This window comes from Canis aureus, chromosome 8, assembly GCF_053574225.1.
Source record: "Canis aureus isolate CA01 chromosome 8, VMU_Caureus_v.1.0, whole genome shotgun sequence".
Classification (NCBI taxonomy): domain Eukaryota; kingdom Metazoa; phylum Chordata; class Mammalia; order Carnivora; family Canidae; genus Canis; species Canis aureus.
In genome coordinates this window covers 64,546,588-64,568,552 of record NC_135618.1, presented here as the reverse complement: position 1 = coordinate 64,568,552, position 21,965 = coordinate 64,546,588, and the positions used below count along the sequence as shown (strand labels likewise).

Sequence of the window (21,965 nt, the reverse complement as noted above, 5' to 3'; positions counted from 1 at the left end):
GAATTCTCAAGAGTTTCTGGCTATACCCTCTCCCACAGGCTGAGTGGTAGCTTTGTGCTGGTCATTAAAAGAAGAAAAATATTCAAAAATAAATTGTTATCCTATATGCCAGCAGAATGTCAGAAAATGTAATGAAAAATCACACACACATTAATTAATCCTCATGGTGATCTTGGAAATGGTATTGCTGACCCCATTTCACAGGTGAGGAGATTAAGGCTCATAACGAACTTAAATACATCAAGGCTCACAGAGCAGGGAAAGAGGGTAGCAAGAAGTGGAGCAGGTCTACCTGAGGCAAAGCCCATACTCCTTCCTTTTTCAAAAAAAACTTTTTTTTAAAAAGATTTTATTTATTTATTCATGAGAGACACAGAGAAAGAGGCAGAGACATAGGCAGAGGGAGAAGCAGGCTCCCTACTGAGCAGAGAGCCTGATGTGGGACTCGATGCCAGGACCCTGGGATCACGCCCCGAGCCAGAGGCAGATACTCAACTGCTGAGCCACCCAGGCGCCCCTCCCATACTCCATCTATCACAGTTTTTGAGGCACACTGATTGCCCTGGACTTTTCCTGCATGTTTCAGAGCAGAGGGAATAGCCCAGTACTTTTGCCAAGAAGAAAAGAGCTGACAAAGATGTACAGGCCATGTTCCTGGATAGAAGACTCACCATCCTAAGACATCAATGAGAGTTGCCAGAAAAATCCTAAACAAGGTGAGTGGTGTGTGTGCATGTGTGTAGCTGCAGAGGTGGGAAGTGGTCAGAAAGCGCTCAACAGATATTCAAACACATTTTAAAGCCTCTATTATTAAACAATGTGGTATCAATGCATGAATAGCCAGACTAATAGAACAGAATAAAAAGTTCAGGAATAAACCCAAGTGCACATGGGAATTTAATATCACAAATCAGTGGGAGAAAAAAATGAGACTTTTTATTAAATGGCTTTGGGATAATCACATAGCTATTTTCAAAATTATAAAAATGGATTCATACCTCACTCCACATACAAGGGCAAATTTCAAATGGCTGGCGAGCTAAATGAAAAAAGTAGCTTTACCAGTGCTAGGAGAAAGGTGAATTCTTTTATAACCTAACGGTGGGGGAAACCTTTCTGTGGCTGACAACCCAAAAGCATGCAAGAAGTGATGGATAAATTAGACTTCTACTTCTTTTGGCATGGCAAAAGAATTTACATAGACATTCATTGTCTCATCCAGCAATCCCAGTCCCAGGAATCCATTCCAAGGATTCAAGATGACTATGCAAAAGACCAAAGACAACCTTCTGGGAGAATAATGCCCCCACCTTGGAACTCCACACTCTAATTCCTGGGACCTGTGAGTACAGTTTCCTGACATGGCAAAGCGACTCTGCAAATGTGATTAAGGTGAAGAGTTTTGGAATGGGGATATTATCCTGGATTATCTGGGTGGGTCCAGTCTATTCACCTAAATCCATAAAAATGGCAGAGGAAGACAGGAGGCTGGTCACAGACAGGAGATGGAAGGAGGAGGAGGAATGGACCCATTACTGCCAGCTGGGAGGGTGCAGGAAGCAGGGCCACGGGACAAAGAGCATGGTGGCTGCTTGGACACTGGGGATGGTGACAGCCAGGCTCAGTTCTAGGACCACAGAGGGTGAATTCTGACAATACCTGAACCAGTAAGGACATGGATCCTCCTTTAGAGCCTTGGGATGGGGATGGAGCCCTGCTGACACCCTGATTTTAGCCCAGGAAACCCATATTGGATTTGCGACCTACAGAACTGTGAGATAGCACATAAGTATTGTTTGAGCCAAGAAGGTATTGGTCATTTATGATGGCAGAAAGAAAAGGGGTGTGCACTGCGGGTGCCTCCCCTGCAGCAGAGCCCCAGCCGAGTCAATGAGCTCTGGCACACAGACATGGGGAGGACTGCGTCTGTGGGAAGGGATGAGGAAGATCTGCCTGCAGGATCTTCAGGATGTGCTGTCAGGCGAAGAGAGCTGGGGGCAGTGTGCTGCATTCTGAGTGAGAAGAGAGGAACACACTCGAGTGTATTTGCCAAAAAAAAAAAAAAAAAAGGATAAACCAAAAACTTGGGGCTTTTGGGGGACAGAGGCCACAGAGTGAAGGGGGAAAGAGGAACTTCTCTGGATACACCTTTTCTGTGGTTTTGACTTTGAGCCGGCGTGAATGAGTTACATGTTCGAAAATAAATTTCAATTATTTTAACAATTTTTTTAAAGTTAAATGATTTTTAAAGAAGGCAGTCATTAAAAATGGAAGCAAAAGAATGAAACAAAACACAACCCTGAAATGAATGAACCTTGGTTTGTATTAAGTTGTAATTATTTTCACATAAAGAAAATAATTTAGAACTCAGTATTTTGACCATACATCGGTAGCGTAATATGGCTCAAGGACAAATACTAACACCGCATTCAGTAGTCTTATTGTGAGTAGTACCATTGAAATTATCATTGTGAAACTCTTGATACGATAGTAGGATAATGAAAATAAGTGATGATGTTAATATTTCTAAAAGCACAATTTTAGAAAAAAATGTATTTCAACTGTAAATTCCAAGTTAAAGTTATATTAAATTTGCCTGGAAATAGCAGCATGAACTCATGATGTTTCCTTTTTCTGTCCCTGGGAAAGGTCTAGAACGTCCAGCTGGAGGCAATGAGCACCCCTTCTCCGCCCTCAGTGCCCAGACTCTGGTCTTTAAACACCATCTGACACTTAACGAAACCAGGTGGGAATGATCCATCTGAGCTTGAGCTGCAGGACAGGAAGGCACTGGATGATCCCGGGACATCCTGCTGTGTACGAAGTCATCAAAGATTGGTAACTCCATGTCAGAAAGCCCAGAACATGACATGCTCCCCACTGGCCAAGATGGGCCAAGGTTAGATTCAGAAAGAATAATGACTGTAGGTGATTGAAGTGCACTGAATATATTTTTAAAAACTATACTTTCATATTGATAATTTAGGGGAAGAGATAGTAGAGATGAGGGAGGGAGGGAGAGATGGAGGGAGCAATGAATGAATGAATGAATACTGGGATAAGCGGGGACCAGTTCCTTACTCTGAGGCTGGGAATTCAGGAAAAAGACTCAGCATTTATCCCACCTTCCTGTGTTCAGGGTAACTTGACCTGCCTGAGGGATGAGGGGACACACTTCTTTTCAGATGACAGAAAATCACCATTTTGAAAATCTTAGGAAAATACTTCACTCAGGAAAGACCATCGATGGCTGAGACCAGTAAGTGTGAGGTTGAGGGGGGAACTCACAGCATCCTTGGTGTCCCTGAGAGTGGGATGCGCGGCCACTGTGTGTCCTGGCGTGCTGCAGAGTGGGGCACATGGCACCAGCTGGGGACCGCATCAGAGTGGCCCCAGTCTGCAGCAGTCAGTCCTTCCCCACGGCCCCACGGCCTGGGGTTCCACCCACATTCACCCCTGGGCCAGAGGCAGGGGACCCTCTTCCTGATGCCATCTAATGGGTCTACATCATTCCCCTCCTTCATCTCATCTCCTGGCATTTTATCTTCTCACATCATAAGAAGGGTAGGCACAGGACAGTGAGCCGTTCTGGGAGAGAGACCACATTCACACACCTTTCCTACGGTATGTTGTTAGGATTGTTCTATTTTACTTTTGGTTATTGCTGTTCATCTCTCATGGTGCAAATGTATAAACTAAACTTTGTCATAACTATGTACATCTTGGGAAGAACACAGCACACACAGGGGACTGCACTACCCTGGTTTCAGGCATCCCCTGGGGGTGTTGGGATGTGTCCCCCGAGGATATGCTCATTGAGGATTTGGAGTGAACCTTCCGTGTACAGGAAACAGGAGGCTGAGGAGCCAGGGACAGCCAAGGAGGTAAAGGGTGCCCCTCTGATGCAGGACAAGCCAAGGGACAGCTGACTGGGATTCACAAGCCATTGCTGGGGCTGGGCCAGGGGTAGGGGGAGGAAACTTCTAGGGGTGATGGATTTGCTCATCAACTTGATCCTGGTGATGGTTTCACAGGAATGCATACATCTAGGTCAGAGCTTATCAAATTGTATATGCTGGAAATATCAAGTTTATTATGTGCCAATTAACCTAATAAAGGTGTTAAGAAATTTCCTTAAACAGTTTATGAGTCAGGACAACCAAATGCATAGTGTCAAGTTTGTGTGGATCTGGTTTTCATCAAAACCACAGTAAAAAGATGTTCTTGGAAATTTTCAGGAAATTTGAATGTGGACTGATTATTAGATGATATTAAGGAATTTTTAAGTACAATAATGGCATTATAATTTTAAGAGTATGGATGTTTTAATGTAAAGGTTTTCTGAAGGAAATATAGACATACAGACGAGTATGCCAACCACAGGTGGACAGACAAGATAAGCACATCCCAGACTGAAAAGCAACATTCCCAGCATTTGGGAGGCTCTGTCAACCCCTCCTGTACTGCGGAACCACAAGGCCCCAAGGGGAGCTGGAACCCCAACACCAAAGATGACTTCTTGTTTTGGAACTTATTATATAAGTGGAATCAAACAGTGTCTACTCAAAATGTGTGTCTGGCTTTGTTTGCTCAACATTACGTTTGTGAAATTCATCCATATTTAGTTTGCACATATAGACAGAGACACACCCTGGAAACTTCATGGTGAAATGACATGTGGTCTGAGATGTGCTTTAAAACACTACAGCTGGGGATCCCTGGGTGGCTCAGAGGTTGAGCATCTTTGCTCACGCCTTTGGCTCAGGGGGTCCTGGGATTGAGTCCCGCATCGGGCTCCCTGCAGGGAGCCTGCTTCACCCTCTGCCTGTGTCTCTGCCTCTCTCTCCATGTCTCTCATGAATAAATAAATAAAATCTTTAAAAAAAGTAAAATAAAACACTACAACCAAATCAAACCATCATGCTGTATGCCTTAAACTTAGACCATGATGTATGTGTGCCAATTATTTCTCAATGAAACTGGGGGGGATAGATGTATAGAGGTGTATACAGATATAAAATTAGGTCTATGTGTAGCTATGTATCTATAAAGAAGTTAAACTAAGCAGATTAGCCACTGATGTTATCATTCCATACACAAATATGACCATGTAATTTTGCATAAATGACTTCATATAAGAGAAGAGATACTACATTTGATCTGCTTGTTTGTGCATCAAATGATATGCACGTGAACATCTTCCTATGTCAGTGAGTCAATAAACGTAGACTTTGCCATTTTTTCATAGCTGCATTTTATGGCATAAAAGCATTTAAAAAAAACACCTCAGCAACAATAAAAGGGGAACTAGATGGATCTAGGTAATGGAACAGGTGAAGCTAGATCATGGGCATGTAAGAGTTTGTTTTGTCATCGTCTTTCCTCTTGGGTATGTTTAAAACTTTTTAATGTTAAAAATCTAAGGACATGGTTGTGGGATGGCGGTGCAGAGCAAATGTGCTGCTGCAGAGAAGCTGCTCTGCGTCCACCATGCTGATTCCTCTTCTCAAGGAAACTAAGACAGTTCCCAGACCCCCTCTTGTGTAACTGGAGGTTCACGACTGAGTTCTGGTAAACAGAACACAGACAGGAGTAGTCTGATCCTGGCTGGCCCTGGAGGCAGGGAGTAAAGGCCTTATTTGGGAAACCAGAAGACGTTGGCATTTCCATGCCACTGCAGCCTATGTGAGTCTCACGCACAGGTCTGAAGCTTGAGACCTGTGTCCTTGGCATGCACAGGGCTCAGCTGTCCCAGGACAAGGGATGCCAAGGGCTGTACCACGGGATTCTGTCTTCCCTGCCCAGCTATTTCTGATGGACCTTGAGACTCCAGAATTGCTTTTCATGAGATAAAGTGATTTTTCTCCTCCATTTTCCTCTATGTGTTTTAAAGTTCACTTTTATCATTTTGGTTTTCATTCACTGGGGACCTATGTTTCCTTTTTTTTTTAATTTTTTTAAATTTTTATTTATTTATGATAGTCACACACAGAGAGAGAGAGAGAGAGAGGCAGAGACACAGGCAGAGGGAGAAGCAGGCTCCATGCACCGGGAGCCCGACGTGGGATTCGATCCCGGGTCTCCAGGATTGCGCCCTGGGCCAAAGGCAGGCACTAAACCGCTGCGCCACCCAGGGATCCCGGGACCTATGTTTTCAATTTGATGTGAGGTAGGGACATTCTGTTGATTTTTTTCCTAAGAGTCGTTCTAGCCCCTTTTATCAATGGGACCCAACCAGCTGGTTTGCACTTTCAGATTCCTGCGTGTCAGTTTTCAGAAATAGTTTCTTTTCTTTTTTTTTTTTTTAAAGATTTTATTTATTTATTCATGAGAGACACAGAGAGGCTGAGACACAGGCGGCAGAGGGAGAAGCAGCTCCATGCAAGGAGCCTGATGTGGGACTTGATCCTGGGTCCCCAGGATCACACCCTAGGCTGCAGGCGGTGCTAAACTGCTGCGCCACTGGGGCTGCCCTCAGAAATAGTTTCTTAATGAAAGTTTTGAGGATGTATGTGGACTTGGTCCCCAATTTATGGCCAATTTCCAAAAGCAAGTCTTTCAACAGAGCACAAGCAAGTCTTACAACAGAGCACAAGCACAGCTCCAAAAGTTACTGGGATTTTACTAGAGACAAGAACTGTTCTGACACTATACTCTTCCACACTTTGTCTCTTCAGCTTTTTATCTCCTGCTGTTGTTGGAACATGAACTGTGCCTTGTGTGGTGCCCCAGCCCCATGGAACCCCATGCCCGTGACCCCATGGGATCTGCCCCCGGGCTCATCCGAACCCAAGCCTCCCACTCTTCTCCACACTTGCTCCAGCCCTCGGGCCTCCCTGCCAGTCCTCGACTGTGACGTACATGTTCTTTTCTCCCAAGACGGAAATTTGTCCTCTTTGTGTCCTGCCTGGAACAGTGCTTGGGAACACACCTGCTCTCTACACAGGGCGTGTTCATTCACAGGATACACAAGTTGTACCAAAAAAAAATCTTATTTGTACATCTGGTAGCTTATTGTTACATGGAATTAAAAAGAAATAAATCAACTATGCCATTCAATTTAGGTCCCTATTTGGAGCTGAAAATTGAATGTTAAGCCTTCTCATCATTTCTTCTATGGTCTTTTCAGACCCCAACCTAACATCCTGTCTCTTACCTTTCCACATCCTGCCCCTGGCAGCCCATCATCTCCAGTCTCTGGCTCACATCCGGCAAACTTGACCGCCTCTCAAACCCCCTGTCCTGAGAGTCTCTGTGCCCCTAACCAGCCATTCTGCAGAGCATCAGTCCCCTGTCTGGAAACCCTGCTGTCCACTCCCAGGAGAGCATACCTGGCCCTCTACGATCCACCTGGAGATGGAGGTCTTCCCATCGTAGCCTGGTCGGAACTGCAGCGTGGCTGAGCGGGGGCTGATGTTGGAAATGACCAGATTGGATGGGGCGCCAGGGAGCTCTAGAGACAAAGGAGAGGGAAAATGTGGAGATGCAAGTTCCAACAGCTCACGAAATGCACCAAACATGTCAGTAAGTAAGTGGTTTCAAAATGCCTCGATTTGTTTTCAAAACCATGTTAGTGAGAAGCCTGCTTGTGGGAACATGACCACAGCATGATCCTTACTTTCTGGGGTCACCCATCAGGCATCATGGCCTCTGAAGTGGGATGAGGACATATCCCATGTGGGGACACATTTTCACGTGGCCTCTGGATGATCCACTCTGAAGGTCAGGACTCACTCATCTCTGTGCACGGCAGGTTATGGTTGAAGGACGAAAGGATGAATGGATATCATTCTTTCAGGCTCCGAAAAGAACACAACCAAATGTCCACCCTCCCTTTGGTGGTGACCATGATGCTGGGGCAAGCCGAGTGGGGTGGGAGGGAGAACGCAGGTGCCACATTATCTGCTGCCAGGTGTGTTGGTCCTGAGCCTTAGGCTCCTGGGTCTGGTTTCCAAGACAATAGCATTCAGGTGAAAGTGCAGAGCCCTCCCCACTCCGCCTGAGTTCAGTTGCTCCGGCAACTAAATGGGAGGAGGGGGGCTCTGAATGGGCTTTCATCCTGTGAGGTTACCTGGGGCTTGAGCCTACTCACCGAATAGGGCTCTTCTGGCTGGCTGCTCCCCCAAAGAGCCTGTCCCACTCAAAAGTGAAACATCGTGAGTTGGAAATGGCGGGGGCTCTTATCTTACTGTGCTACTCTAGAGAAAGACAGTGGGATGGAAGGGAGGGGGGAGGGATGCCAGGCAGGGAGTGGAAACACTTTGCTGCCTTCACTGCTCTGGGGAACACCCTCGGGTCCTCCGGAGCTAGGAGTGCTGGAAACCAGGACTTGCACAGAACAGTAAAACCACTTCAGTGATCAGGTCAGCACTGGCACAGCCTGGGTCTCTAGGACCTCGAGGGGCCTTTCCACGTCTCATTTAATGAATCTGAAGCAGAAAATGTTTACATTGAAGGACAAGTGACTCTTGTCTTTGGATGTGTCAGCTCACTAGATCCTTTAAATGGTGCTCCAGACATTAATGGATGTGCACTTCAAGCTCAGCAAGCAGAATACAGTCCTCCTGAGTGATGGTCATTGTGAGGTTGCTTCCAGCCGACACTCAGGGCACTCAGGGACACCCCGGGATCCATCCCTGGCTATGGGGGACCCGACCTTGACGTGAAGCAGCAGCACCTCCACTGCTTCCTTCACCTTGGTTCATCAAAGTTCACTGGGCGCAGTGGGGCCCTGTCCTCCTGGTGTCCTCATTCTGCAGGTCCACCCGCCTGGACTGAGCCCAAGCATCTCAGGGAAACCGGCTCACACATGCCAGTGCCCCAGAGTTACTGTTACTGTCAGTCTGTGTGTGTGAGATGACTCTAACAATGACACTTTACAATGCCAGCATCACTAGGTATTAGAGTGTTATCAATGTAGGTTTTTTTTTTCTTTTTTCTTTTTTTAAAGAGAGAGAGCGTGTGTGCACAAGTGGGAAGGGGCAGGAGAAGGAGAGAGAGAATCTCACACAGGCTCCAAGCTCAGCCCGGAGCCCATGATCTCACAACCCTGAGATCATGACCTGAGCCGAAATCAAGAGTCGGATGCTCAATCAACTGAGCCACCCAGGTGCCCTGGAGTGCTAACAATGTTTTAAATGTGTGCTGTGGGAATGCACTGTTTGTGTAGAATAAACAAATCTTTCTGTCAGCCAAAGACTTCTTTCTTTAAAAAAGTAAACTTATTTTGTAAATGCCTTTAAGAAACACCGGATTGCCTTTGAGTGTGGTCCCCGATGAGCAGCATATGCACACCCAGGGTACCTGCTCCAGAGGCAAATCCTCCAGCCTTGCTCCACACTTGGCAGCCTAGGCATCTGCTTTATGAGAAGCCCCTGGGACACTGCTATGGGTGACGGTGGCCAACTGCTGCCTCAGAGGGAGGCTACTGGCCTCCAGACAGTGTCCTAAGAGGTCACCTTGCTCAGGGGAGAGTGAATGCTGTGCCCTCATCCTTCTGCCACCACATAGAGCTTGTAGGGCTGCCCAACTCTCTCTGGATGCAGTCTCTGTGAGGAGGACACACGCATTCATGTGCATGTTTCTTTCTTTACTGTATGCATTTTATTTGCTTTGCATCCCGTGCAGATCATGAGTGGCCCCCTTCCCAGAAGACAGCTGGGCTAGGAACATGGGTCTGGAGGCGGATGGTGCTAAAGGAGGACGTGCTGATTTCGGAGGGAGCTTCAGGGCTTTAGCCTCAAAGACCAACTGACACAAGGCCAACAGGCATCTTCTAAAGAGCAAGAGCCCCACAGCTTTAATTTCAGAACTGAACCGAGAGCCCCAAATACCTCTTCACATTCCCTTGTATTTGTGAACTCCCAGGAAAGACACTTTTATTTTAAATGTAAATTTTAAAATTAGAGAGGAAAGAGTGAAGTACAGTTCTCTGAAGCCGAAATGAGTGTGCTGTGTGTTTAGGGAGATAATCTGAATCTCAGAAAGGACCGGAGGGTACGGGCAGCCCATGCCCACATCACAGAGTGATGGTCCGCAGCCACTGGCACCCACAAACACCCTGCTCTCCCTCCCACCGCCTCCTACTCCTTTTTCTTATCTCAGACCAAATCTCCACTGTTTCACTGAGTGAATCAAGGTTTATGCTTCCTATTCTTGGTTTTAATATCGACGCCTCCTACTGCTCGCTCTTGGAGGAAGCCTGTGTCTCCGTATGTGGGCCCTGACTGCTGGTCTCCCTGGAGGGCAGGACTTTGGGGCCAGCTTGCTCTCTGGGGCACAGAGAGCACACCCTCAGTCCACACCTCAACAGCAGATAAGGCTGGAGGACAAGGCTGACGTTGAGTCCTAGTACACTTGCCACCCCACTGCCTCGGCAGATAGCAGACACCCATCTTGTAAAGGACCCTGGGTGTGCACAGGGCTGCCATCCACCCAGAGCGCCTGCAATATCTGAGCCCTGCCCTTAGAGACACGGCAGCAGGGTTTTACTGACCTGGGGGCACTCCAGAAGAAATGGTGGATGAGGTTGCCAGGCCGGCTCCCGCAGTGGTGACAGCAGCCACATCAATGGTGTAGGTGGTGAGTGACGACAACCCTTTGATTTTGTACTCATGAGTTGTGTTACTGAGGGTGTGGGTGAGCCGAGAGCCGTTCCTACCGTACACCTCCCAGGAAACCTGGTAGCCTGAGGAGCGAGAACACAGGATTAGCAGGGCCACCTGTGAGCTGAGGGTGGGGCTGGATGCCACTGTCGCTGTCACAGAGGATCTAAAACAGCATGAAAGCCCAGCAGATGTGCTGAAGCTGGGAGAGAACCTGCTGCTCTGCCCACATGGACTCTGAGCTGGGCCCCTCCTCTGTCCACAGTGTCCCCGTCCCCCTGACACCTGGTGGGCTGTGGGAGCCCGGGCCCACCTGCGGGTGGTGACCCTGGCACCCGAGCTGCCTTAGGGAAAGATGAGTGACGGTGCCAGCCTGCAGTGCTCAATTTCACCTCATGGCAAAATGTGGATGCATTTCATCAATATTTCCATTTTTATACGCTGATATTTTCATTATGCACTGCTCTAAATCAGGAGCTTGCTCCTGGGTTGCAACTAATTTGTGGAAACACTGCCACTTTTTCCCTCATGAAGTGATTGATAGAAGCTCTCTCCCGTGTAAAGTGCTTTCTCTAAAAAGTCCCTCTGCCTAAGCGCATGAGTTCTGCTGCCTCCCCAATTTCTGAACCCTCTGTTTTCCTGCCAAAATCTGATTTTTCCCTGGTCTCTGTTCAGTCCAGTGGGGCCTTGTGACCACAATTTATTCAGCCTTGGACTCCACTGCTATTTTAAGCTCAGAGAAGAAAAGCCCCAGCAAGATCCTGAATTGACCCCCATGGAGGGGAGTTTATGTGGTTAGAGACCCTGCAGAGGGTCTCCTAAAGTGGGAGACACTGATGGAAGGCGGTTGAGGGCCCAAAGGAAAGGGGAACTGCTGAAAACACTTGCACTTCCTTCTTTCCAGTCAATAAACTCACAGATACCGAAACACCAAGAGGCATCTTAAAGCTCATTCTGATGAAAGTAATAAATATGGTTAGAAACTTGCACTTGCAGGTAAACAAGAATTTAAAGAGTATCTCGGGACTTTAATATTTTGAAAAAAAATTAATGTCAGAAGCTGCTGCCCGTCTGCGGTCCCACAGCCCAGCTACTCCCTACTCCAGAACACTAGGACACCAGGCCCCCAGGCTGACAGGACATCCAGGGGGGAGCAGCAGATGGGCACCCGGCTGCCGGCCACCTCCCTGCACATTGCACCTCCCCTGTTACCTTCTGGTCTCTGCACAGGCCCCTGTGCTCTGCTCAGCCCATCTGGGCTGTGGGCTGCCCATCTGCCCCCAGACCTCGGTGTTCCTACTGGCTAACCACCCACTGCCCTACTCCCTCTGGACCCCAGACTCTCCCTCCTCATTGCCCACCCGCCCCACGTCCAGCCTCCGTGCCTCACTCAGTGTGCCAATCAGTTCTTTTTATTTTGTTAATTCAGAATTTCGGATCTAATCACACAATTAAAAATCCAGCCTTCTGGGCAATGAGTATGAACAGCTTCAAGCACACACAGTGCTCCCAAAGTTCCTGTGGCGTTCTGAGCACTTCGCTGACATTAGTTCATCTAATCTCATAGCGGAACTGCGAAGTCACTACCCTATTTATAATGGAGAACGCCAAGGTGCAGAGCCGTTTGTGAACTTGCTGGAAGCTGGCAAGGACTTCTAGGGTTGGCCGGGCCCCACACTTCCCATGGAACCTCCCGAGGCCTTCTCTCCGAAGCCTTGATGTTCACGAGCAAACCCGACCACTCCCCTGACCTCAGAGGTTTCCACCGAATACATCAAGAGACAGTTTGATCCTCAGGGTCATCCCTGAATGTACAGGAGGAGAAGACTTTGCTTTATGTTTTGTTTTTGTTGTATGTTATGGTTTTATTTGCTTAATTCTGTTCTTCATCAGAATTTACAAAAATACAGCACATTGTTTGTCACAGTGACCTGGAATCCAAACTTCCAGCACCCTCAGTGGGGGCAGCAGCGCTGGGATCTGCTGTCACACTGGGTATGTGGCTGGGCTGCTGTCATGGATGCAAAGCCCAAAGGCCCTCACCTCCTCAGGAAGGGTGTAAGGGAAGCAGTGCCCTGAGGCATGGCTCTTTGGGCTGTGCGTGGATGTCTCACTGCCTGCTCTAGCCTGCGGGGGGAGGGGCAGCCCCGCCAGCACTGGGCGTCTTCAGCGGGGGTCCTCCTTGCTCCCAACGCTGCCTGAGACTAACGACCCCAGGAGCTTCAGAAATAATTTTCTGTTGATCTGCAGTAAATTCTCTACAAGAGAGCAGTACATCCAATCACAAGCTGTCTGTCTGCATCCAGGCCCTCATAAATCAGAGTTTACGCAGGGAGAGTGGAAGATGCTGGAATTTACAATAAGCACAGTGGGCAATCTGCTCTTGGGCACTCTGCCCCTCCTCAGGATGGCCCTCTCTTTCTGGCCCCAAACTGACAGGGTGGCCTGGGGCTGCTCACTGCGCTTGGGGCTGACGAGGTACGGCTGGCAGCAGGTGTCTGGGGCATCGGGTGCCCCGTGCAGAGGACCAGGCCTGGCCGTTGTCATCTGCCCCAAAGCCATTCCAACAGCAGCTGCGTTAACAGGAAGGCTCCAGGATAGTCTGTGGTTTCCCGAGGCTGGGTTTGCCCATAGACCAGGCTTTTCTTCTGCCTCTTGGTTAGCTACTCTGCCTGGAGCCTGGGATAGACCCTGTGGTGCTGCCTGGAGCCCCGTCAAGGGAGGGTGTGGAACCGTCAGTTGGGGGCAGAGCATCTGGGTCCAGGGAGGGCCTTGCCCAGGGCAGGGGTCACTGGGGCTGTGGCTGGAGAGATGTGCAGCTAGGCCTAGGAAACCACAGCCGTCGGGTTCAGCTCCCGTAGGCCCTCTTCCTCTGCAGCCTTCACCAGAGCTCCTGGGACCCCAGACAGATAATGGCACAGGTCAGACACAGCGAGATGGGGACCGTGTGGCTGCTGAGAGGGACCAGAGAGCACTGCCCGCAGCTCTGAAGTCGTAGCAATGCCTCCAACCCAGGTCCACAGCACACAGGAGTCAGAAGGCCAAGCTCCACGTAAACTATAGGCTGCTGCTTGTAACTACACGTATTTGTTTAAATAAAATAGGAAAATGAGCTCATTAAGCTCTATTAGCTGGCGAGAACAGAGGATCATAAATTGGAAGCATTGGCAAGCACCACTCAGCCGGGAGATGCTGGCTCTGCTCAGTGATTACGTGTGCCCATGGGCTTCCCTGAAGATTTACACGAGGAACGAGGACCCAGTGCATATCTGAAGGAAGGGGAGTCTCCGTGTCCATTCGCCTACCAAGGAACCCTAGCCAGATTTCTGGGACTCGGGTCCTGAAACCCACAGGCCAAGCAGGCAGCCGCGGACGCCCCGGCTCCGAAATCAACAGTGAGCAAGCGCAGCTCTCATTCCGGCCACAGCACCGACCAGTCCCTGAGAGGTCTGAGCTGGAGCATCTTTGCTTTCCAGGGCAGCCTCCTTCTACGCGCTTCTGGTGTTTTTGCTTTTTTGTTTTCCATAAGCGCAGCCTGGTTTGCTTTTTCCTCCCTTCGCATGGCTTAGAGCAAAGTTAAACCAACCAGGCTTCCTTTCTGCCCATCCCCCACGTGACTCCCCAGCCTCTGCTCCAGGCAGCAGGAGGCCTTTGTTATTTCACACACTCACACTTGGGATCCTGTGCTGAGAGGCTGCAGAATACCGGCCAGATCCTGGCTCCTACAGTCCCCTTTCCTGGAGCTGCAATATTATTGACAGTGGGTATTTCAAAGCATTAGCTCTGAGGACCGAACCAGACCCATACATGTACTCTGGTTAAAAGTCAGAGGGAGAGGAGGCATCAGGGCAGACGTCCCAGAGGACGTAGTGGCCGGAGCACACCATTCTGCAGGGGGTCGGGAGGGGCTGGCTCCAGGGGGTTTCCCCACTAAAGGAGAGAAAAAGGGAGTTTAGGGGAAGAATGCAGTCCCCAGGCTATGCCCCAGGCGACTGGGGACACTGTGCGGAGGCCCAGAAACAGCGTGGGAACATGGTGATGCTGGGTGCCTCTTGCCCGTGTCCCCGGGATGATGGAGACCTCCAGCCTTAGCTGTTCCCAATTTCAGGATCAGGGCGGGCCACGTGTCTTTGCACACACCTTGTCTTTGCAAAGCTGAGGTTCTGGTGGTGTCTGTGATACAGAGGCAGGTACAGCATGAAGACCAATGTGGGGAATTAAGGAAATGAAGGTGGTGGGGTCCACTCTGACTCCATGTTTAAGAAAGTGGGCAGAGTCAGATTCCCTTGGGAACATCAGAAACACACAACATATTTGTGTGAAGAAGGAAATACAAATGTTAATTTGTTACATTAATTTGTTAATTTCAAACAGCTATTAAGTTGTTAGCATATTAATCAGCTGTTTGTACCAAGTAACTTGACAAACAGCTGTCAGGTGCTTCTTTGACCCTGGGGACCTTGAGAGACTTGGTGAGAGACTGTCACCCCAGGAAGACGGGAGCCTCTGGGTTGGGTTAGGAGCAGGGTTCGAATCCCATTGCCGGCACACTGAGGATGTAGAGGCCAGAATACGGACACTTGCATCCCTGTGCTGGCCTGGTTGTCTGCTGGCCATGTGACCATAGGACATTGCCACCCACGGTGGCGGACGGAGATTGTAGGAGGTGTTTTGTCTGGCTGTTTGAACAAGATCCTGTAATACTAAGGTGCTTGCCTGTGGATGTACCCAGGGTGGCCCTTGATGCTCTCCAGACATGGGGTTGGTAGAGCCGTGGGAGCTGAACCCCGAGGCCAGGCATCAGGGACAGACATCATTCTTGGACTCTCTGGTACACCTGTTAGCATGAGTGGGCTTCTGGATGGCTGGGCACATGAGGGCTTCCACGGGCAGCATAGGCTGGTTGGCTGAGGGACAGCGGACACAGCTTAGGCTCCTGGCGGACTCAGAAACAGGATGGACATGGCTCACTCAGGAGCTGGGTACTCCTAAAGCCTCAGGGTCCAGGCTTAGGGGGCAAAGGCAGGAGCCCTGGATATGACAGGAGGTTTTGCAGGTAGAGCCCCAGAGAGCACCTGCCACAGAGTATGTGTCCCAGACCCAGTGGCTGAGCAGTGGGAATATGAGTGGCTGGCTTGACATTTCAAGTAATGCTTGCTAGACAGAAGGGGCCTCTGGCGGCTGCTGCCCTGGTGCCTCCTCCCAACAGCCCCACGAAGAAATGGAGGGTCTGAGAGGTAAGCTGAGGCTCCTACCTTTCCCTGAAGTCAGAGCCACCCAGAAATTTTTTTTCAAGCCAAGGATAAAGCTCTCTGAAAAAAATCATCAAAGCCCTACAAAAGACCCCTACAGCCTGAGGGAGTCTGTCTGGGGACATGGCAGGCTGGCTGTCCTCACCTTGGGTCCCCCTAGGGCACTGAGCCAGGGCACCCAGGCTTTGCTGTCGGGCCCATCCTGGCCGGGGACGGACCTGGCCGTGGGCTGATTTGCAGTGTTTCAGTGAAGAGACTGCACACGGTGGACTTCTGGTGCACGACTGCTAAGGAAGGGCCTCTTGGGGCCTGTCTCCTCTCCGCATGGCTAGGAGAATCGTGGGGGACTGAGAGTGTGAGGGGATGTGCCACAAAATGCTGAGTCTCCCTGATCAAAGGCTTTAGAGGTTTGTTAAGCTAACATAAGGAGGCCACAGCCCATGCAGGGCAATGCCCCCAGGAGGTAGGGTCCTGGGGACATGGTATTGGGTGTGGTGATGGAGCCTTCTGCCCAAGGTCCGGCAGACATGCCGCTTCCTGGAGAGGCCGTGATGCCCTTTTACCCGGTCAGCTGTGTGGCTTCCAGCGACGCCCATCTCCCCCATCGGGGCGAGTGTGTTTTTCCTTCTCCCAAGCACAGGGATACTCACCTGTAATGATTCCATTCTTCTCCAGGGGCTCCTGCCAGCTGACCTTTAGGGATGTGTCCAGAATCTCCGTGAAACTCAGATGTCCCACAGCACCTGGTTCTAGCAGGTAAAAATAAAGTCATCTGTTAACACAAGAGCCCCTTCTCTCCAGGTCAGATTTGTGTGGAAAGTTCTAAGCAGGGAAGGGAGGCAGTTCTAAGCGGGGAAGGAAGGCCAGCGCTGGGCCCATAGGCCAGAGTCATAGGCAATGCCAGTAAAACCCAGAAGGGGCAAGGGAATTCGAGGTGTGAAAGGCATCCTGGCTCTGGACACATAAATAATTTTACTCTGCTGCATCCCAGCCCCGCCAAGAACCTTAAGACAGGTAGCAGGAGATTGATACACACTTCCTTCTCCTTGATCTACTCTAATGAGAACAACCAGGCTGCCTGGATCCTGAAAAGCCACGGCTGGCGCCCTATGTCCTTGGACATGCCTTGCAGCCGAGTGTCCGGCTGGCGTGTGGTCACTGCTCTGTGCAGCCAGGGCCGGCCCACACCCAGCTCCATCCAGGGTGATGCCCTCAGGCCTGACCTAGAGCTCCAGGCTCCACGCCCCCACCCCTCCCTGAGGAACCCCACGGTGGGGCAGGGGCAGGATGCTGTTCCAGCAACAGTATGCTCCTTCACTAGGAGTTTCTTTGTGGGTGACTGTTCTCCCTACTGTTGGAGGCAGAGGCGTTTCTGGGTCTGAGGCCTGTCCTGGACGTCAGCTGCTACTCTTAGATATCTCACTGTCTCAACACAAAGTCATTTCTGAGATGAGCTTTCTGGCACTTTGTAAAGCACCCAGAGATAAAGTCCGAGAGGCCCAACGTGAGGTGAATAGTCCAAAGTCATAGACTCTCAGGGCCCAGACCCCTCGTTGGCTTTGTAGTTGTGGCATCAAGGCCAGGCCGGGTCAGCGAGGAGGCCAGCAAGGAGGCATTGGAGGAGGATGCAGAGCCCCCGCTGGCCCTGTCCTAGAGCTGCTTCCTTAACAGCTCCAGGGGCAGAGACAGAAGAAGTGCTTTATAGGAGACTGGAGTCTGGGACTGAGTGGGTATGGGATGTGGGGATGAAACAAGGGACGGGGACAGAGATGGGCTCCACTGTTGGCAGAGCCAGGCATGGGTCCATCAGTTACTTCCTTCAGCTGGTGGGGCTGCTTGCTGGGGTTTGCTCTGCATGCCTCTGCCAGGCCCCACGGGCCTATCCTTCCCCATGCCCAGAGTCCGAGTCAGGGAAGAAGGAGGGGAGGCTCGTGGGGCAGAATCAGAGACAAAGGAGGAACTGAAGGAGAATGGAGAGGAGCCAAGGAACCCATTCCCTCAGCACAGACGGATTAGGCAGGAGCCCCAGGCCCCTTGGAGACACCAGGCTCCTCCTGAGAGGCTGTGCCTCTGACTCCCCCATCAGGCCCTGAACATGCCACACTGAGGTCTTTTTAATCATACACAATTCAATCTTTCAAGTTTAAAATAAGAGAGCATGAAGACAGGGTCATCCTCCCGAAGAGCAGATTTCAGGGGATCCCTATGGAGAAGCCTTGTTCCTGTTTGGGCCATTGTTGCCTTGTCTGCATAGATGGCGGATTCAGTACCTGGGACTCAGCTGATACTTGGACAAAGCTTCCTAACACAACTTCTAATTAAAAAAAAAAAAAGGAAAAGAAACAGTCTCAGCAAATACGCTCATCTGGGTGAAACTTTCAAAAGACGTTTTATGGATAATCTCAAACACCCACAAATGCCAGTCTCCGAGCCGGAAACACGGTAAAATAGAACGGCTGTCGAAACCAGCTCATCTTCCTCCAGTTTTGAGTTTCCAGAAAGACATTCTGATGGATTTTCGAACTGACTTGTTCTTTTTTCGATCGATAGAGCAGCAAAGAAAGCTTTTTGCTCCTTTTATATTCTCAGTGTTTCTGCTTCTTGGATTCTTGCCCAAATATGCTGTCCTCTAGCTCTGCTGGAACCAGCTGGCAATGTCTTGGCTTAGAATTTATATTCTGTTTCCTCTTTACTGCATTGCCTGCCCTCCCCACCCCACCCCTGAGTTCTTATTGCGTTGGAGCTTCGGAAAAGGAGTCCGGCTGGATGCGGATCGAAGTGAGGCGCCATAACCCCGAGAGCTCGGGTGGCTGTGCTTCTAGCACCCACGGGGCCATCAGCCCTACCCCAACCTTTCTGTGAGATAGTCCACACTCCAAACAGCATCAACAGGTTCCCCAGCTACTGAAAAATTGTGACTGCATTAGAAAACTCTAAAAGTACAAGATCACTTCCAGTTTTCTCAATTCCCAAGAAAGAAATTTCCAGTTTCTCCTTTTCCCTACTAATGGTGGGCAAAAAATGCATTTAAGGTTCAGCTTCCTGGCCACAGAGCTTAATGGGATATTTTTCTTTCTGCTTGTTTAACTGGCAACAATTGAGGTTTTTCTTTTCGCAAAGAATTCCGCCAGGAGTGTTCACTCTTTTCTTTGGAAGGAGTTACCTTCTTCTGCCACTTTGTATTTTTAATAAATATCTTCTGAAAGTGAATTCTGATATCCAGTTGGACCTGGCTGTGGCTTGAGCAGAGACATTGCCCTTGCCTCTTCCTCAAATAAGTGAAATAGAGGAAAATCCCTCACCACTGTCCACGTAATGAAGCGCTATAAGGAGGATGCTCATGAACTTTATCCCCATCAGCTACCTCTCCATCCCATCAAAGGCGTAAGGGGGCTGGGTTGTGCTTCCCTACAGATGACTGTACACAGTACACTTCACCCAAGTGAGGCTCCCTCTTCTTTCCCTGAGACCCTACGTGGCCCCCTCTGCATCCTCGGTCCCACATGACCAGGACAGAGCCCAGTGGCTGCGCCTGTCTCTTTGCTCCCTTGTCTTAGAGTTTGCCTGCCTGATCCCTAAGGTGACTTCATCTGCTTAGGCGGCTTTACCTGCTAGCAACCCTGTCGCTCAGACACCCTGAGATGGAGTGGATTTCAAATACTTCTGTCTGTGGTTAGACCACATATTCAGTTGCCTTCCCTAACCCGTCCTTGGAAAGTAAGGTCATAACTGTGACTTGCTAGGACTCCCAGATCCACTTCAGACACGTAGGCCCAGAGGCCCCACAGCCACCACATACCTCATGTGTCCCACATCAGCCCGGTGTCCTCACCCTAGACCCATTTCCCACATTTTGATCACTGACATCATCAACTCTGCAGTCACATAATCCAGAGCATAGTGGGTCATCCTAACTCCTTTCTCCTACCCCATAGCCCCATGACATGTCTTTAGGTTCCATGTCCTCTCACCACTGTCCCCACATCATGGGCTCCCTTCTTCTCAGCTTCCTTCATCTTTACCTCCACTGCGTCCTCACAAGACCCCTACACAGAACTTCTGGAACATGGATTCATTCAGATAACCCCATCATGGAGAACCTTCTGTGGGTCCCCAATGCCCAGAATGTCTTTGTCCAAACTTCGCAGCCAAGACTCTTCTGAGTCAGTTCCCAACTTGTTTTCTGGCTCGTCCCTCCCTCGCTTCCACGTGCTGTGCTACTGCCACACCAAATAGCTCGCTCATGTCCTCTCACACTTGAGTCCTCTTCTCACCACGGTGAATGCTGCTTCTCCCACATAGAATGCCCTCAGCTGTTCTCTGCACGGAAAGCTATCTGTCAAGAGCTGCCTCAGCTGCTGCCTCCTCCAATACTCACCTGATGCTCCTCCACAATGCTTTTTTGCTACTCTTCATGAGCAGTGTCAGCCACTTCTCCAGACCTCCTCTGTGGCACTGGCCTCAGACACGTGCCTCATGTCAGACTAGGCTATAAGCTCGAAAGGCAGAGGCCTTATCTCTGCAACCCTTGCACTGCCCAGCTGGCTACTTCACACAAAGTAGGCATTCCACAGACATCTGAGCGTAAATGTGCATAGCTTGTCTCTGTGTTGGACAGATGGATGAGTGAACCAATCAAGCAACATTTAATTATAAGATAATTATGTAGAAATGAGACTTGATGAGATAAGCATACTTTAAAAAAAAAATGGAAAAGCTAAAATTGATCAACTGGCTCCTTAATCCTAAACTCTGGTGGAGGGTGGTATATAAAATGTATAACTGAAAAGTAGGTTTTACAGCAGAATACACATTATTCTTTTCAAGCCCTCATGAAACATTCACCAAGACTGATCACATGCTGGGCCCTAAAGCAAACTTTGATAAACTTAAAGAGATTGAAATTGTATAGTGTGCTGACAGCAGTGGAATCTGGTTAGAAATCAGTTGCAGAAAGACAACAGGGAAATCTCCAAACACATGGAAACTAAACAGCACACTTCTAAATAACTCATAGGCCAAATAGGAAATCTCAAAGGAATCAAAGTATATAGAACTAAGTGAAAATGAAACCCAATATGTCAAATTACATGGGATGCAGCTAAAGCAGTGTAGAGAGGAAAATTTATAGCCTTAAGTGTTTGTAAAAGAAATGAGAACAGGCCTCAAATCAATAGTTTAAGTATCTACCTCAAGAAATTAAAGGAAGACCAAGAAATATACTCAAAACAAGCAGAAGGAAGGAAATATTAGCAGCAGAAATCAATGCAATTGAAAATAGGAAAACAATGGAGAAAACTCAATGAAATAAGAAGCGTTCCTCAAAAAAAATCAATAAAATTGACAAATCTCTAGGAAAAATGACAGAAATAGAAAAAGAGATCAGCAATATTAGGGATGAAACAAGGAACACAATAACATACCCTGCAGCCATGGGAGGAGACTAAGGGAATACTGCCAGGGGTGTTATATGCACAGACTCAACAACTTAGAGGGTCAGTTTCTTGAAAAATCAGACTGCGAATACACAACCAAAATTAAACAGACAACTGAATAGTATTGTAATCATCGGAGACAATGAATTTATAATTTAAAAGCTCCCCTAAAAGAAATATCCAAGTCCAGAAGATTTCACTGGAAAATGCCACCAGACATTTAAAGAAGAATTCATACTGACTTTACACAATCTCTTTTAGAGAGCCAAAGAGGGGCTGGGGAGCCTGGGTGGCTCAGTTGGTTGAGCATCCAACTTATGGTTTTGGCTCAGATTATGATCCCAAGGTTGTGAGATCACCCCTTCATTGTGCTCTGTGCTTAGCATGGAGTCTGCTTGAGATTCTCTCTCTCCCTCTGCCCCTCCCCCTGCTCAAGCACTCAAATAAATAAATAAATAAATAAATAAATAAATAAATAAATAAATCTTAAAGGAAAAAAAAAGAAAGCAGCAGAGGGGAACAATACCAAGCTTATTTTATGAAGCCAGCCATTACCCTGACACTTAACCAGACACATAGTAAGTACAGAAATCTCTCTTATCAACCTGGATGCAAAAAAATCACACACAAAGTATTAGCAAATGAAATCCAACAACATAAACAATAATTACAAA

The 21,965-nt window shown here is 48.8% G+C and overlaps 1 protein-coding gene across 18 annotated transcripts in view; it reads right to left on the bottom strand.

Annotated features, from left to right (window-relative positions):
- The window catches only part of SDK1 (sidekick cell adhesion molecule 1), an 894,112-nt gene that overhangs the window by 135,133 nt on the left and 737,014 nt on the right, over positions 1-21,965 (bottom strand). For all 18 annotated transcript variants that reach the window (XM_077907645.1, XM_077907637.1, XM_077907636.1 and 15 more), the window contains 3 exons: positions 16,507-16,605; positions 10,496-10,687; positions 7,332-7,453 (listed from right to left, as the gene is read on the bottom strand). In XM_077907645.1, coding sequence (XP_077763771.1) covers positions 7,332-7,453; positions 10,496-10,687; positions 16,507-16,605 — 413 coding nt within the window. The remainder of the gene's footprint in view (positions 1-7,331; positions 7,454-10,495; positions 10,688-16,506; positions 16,606-21,965) is intronic.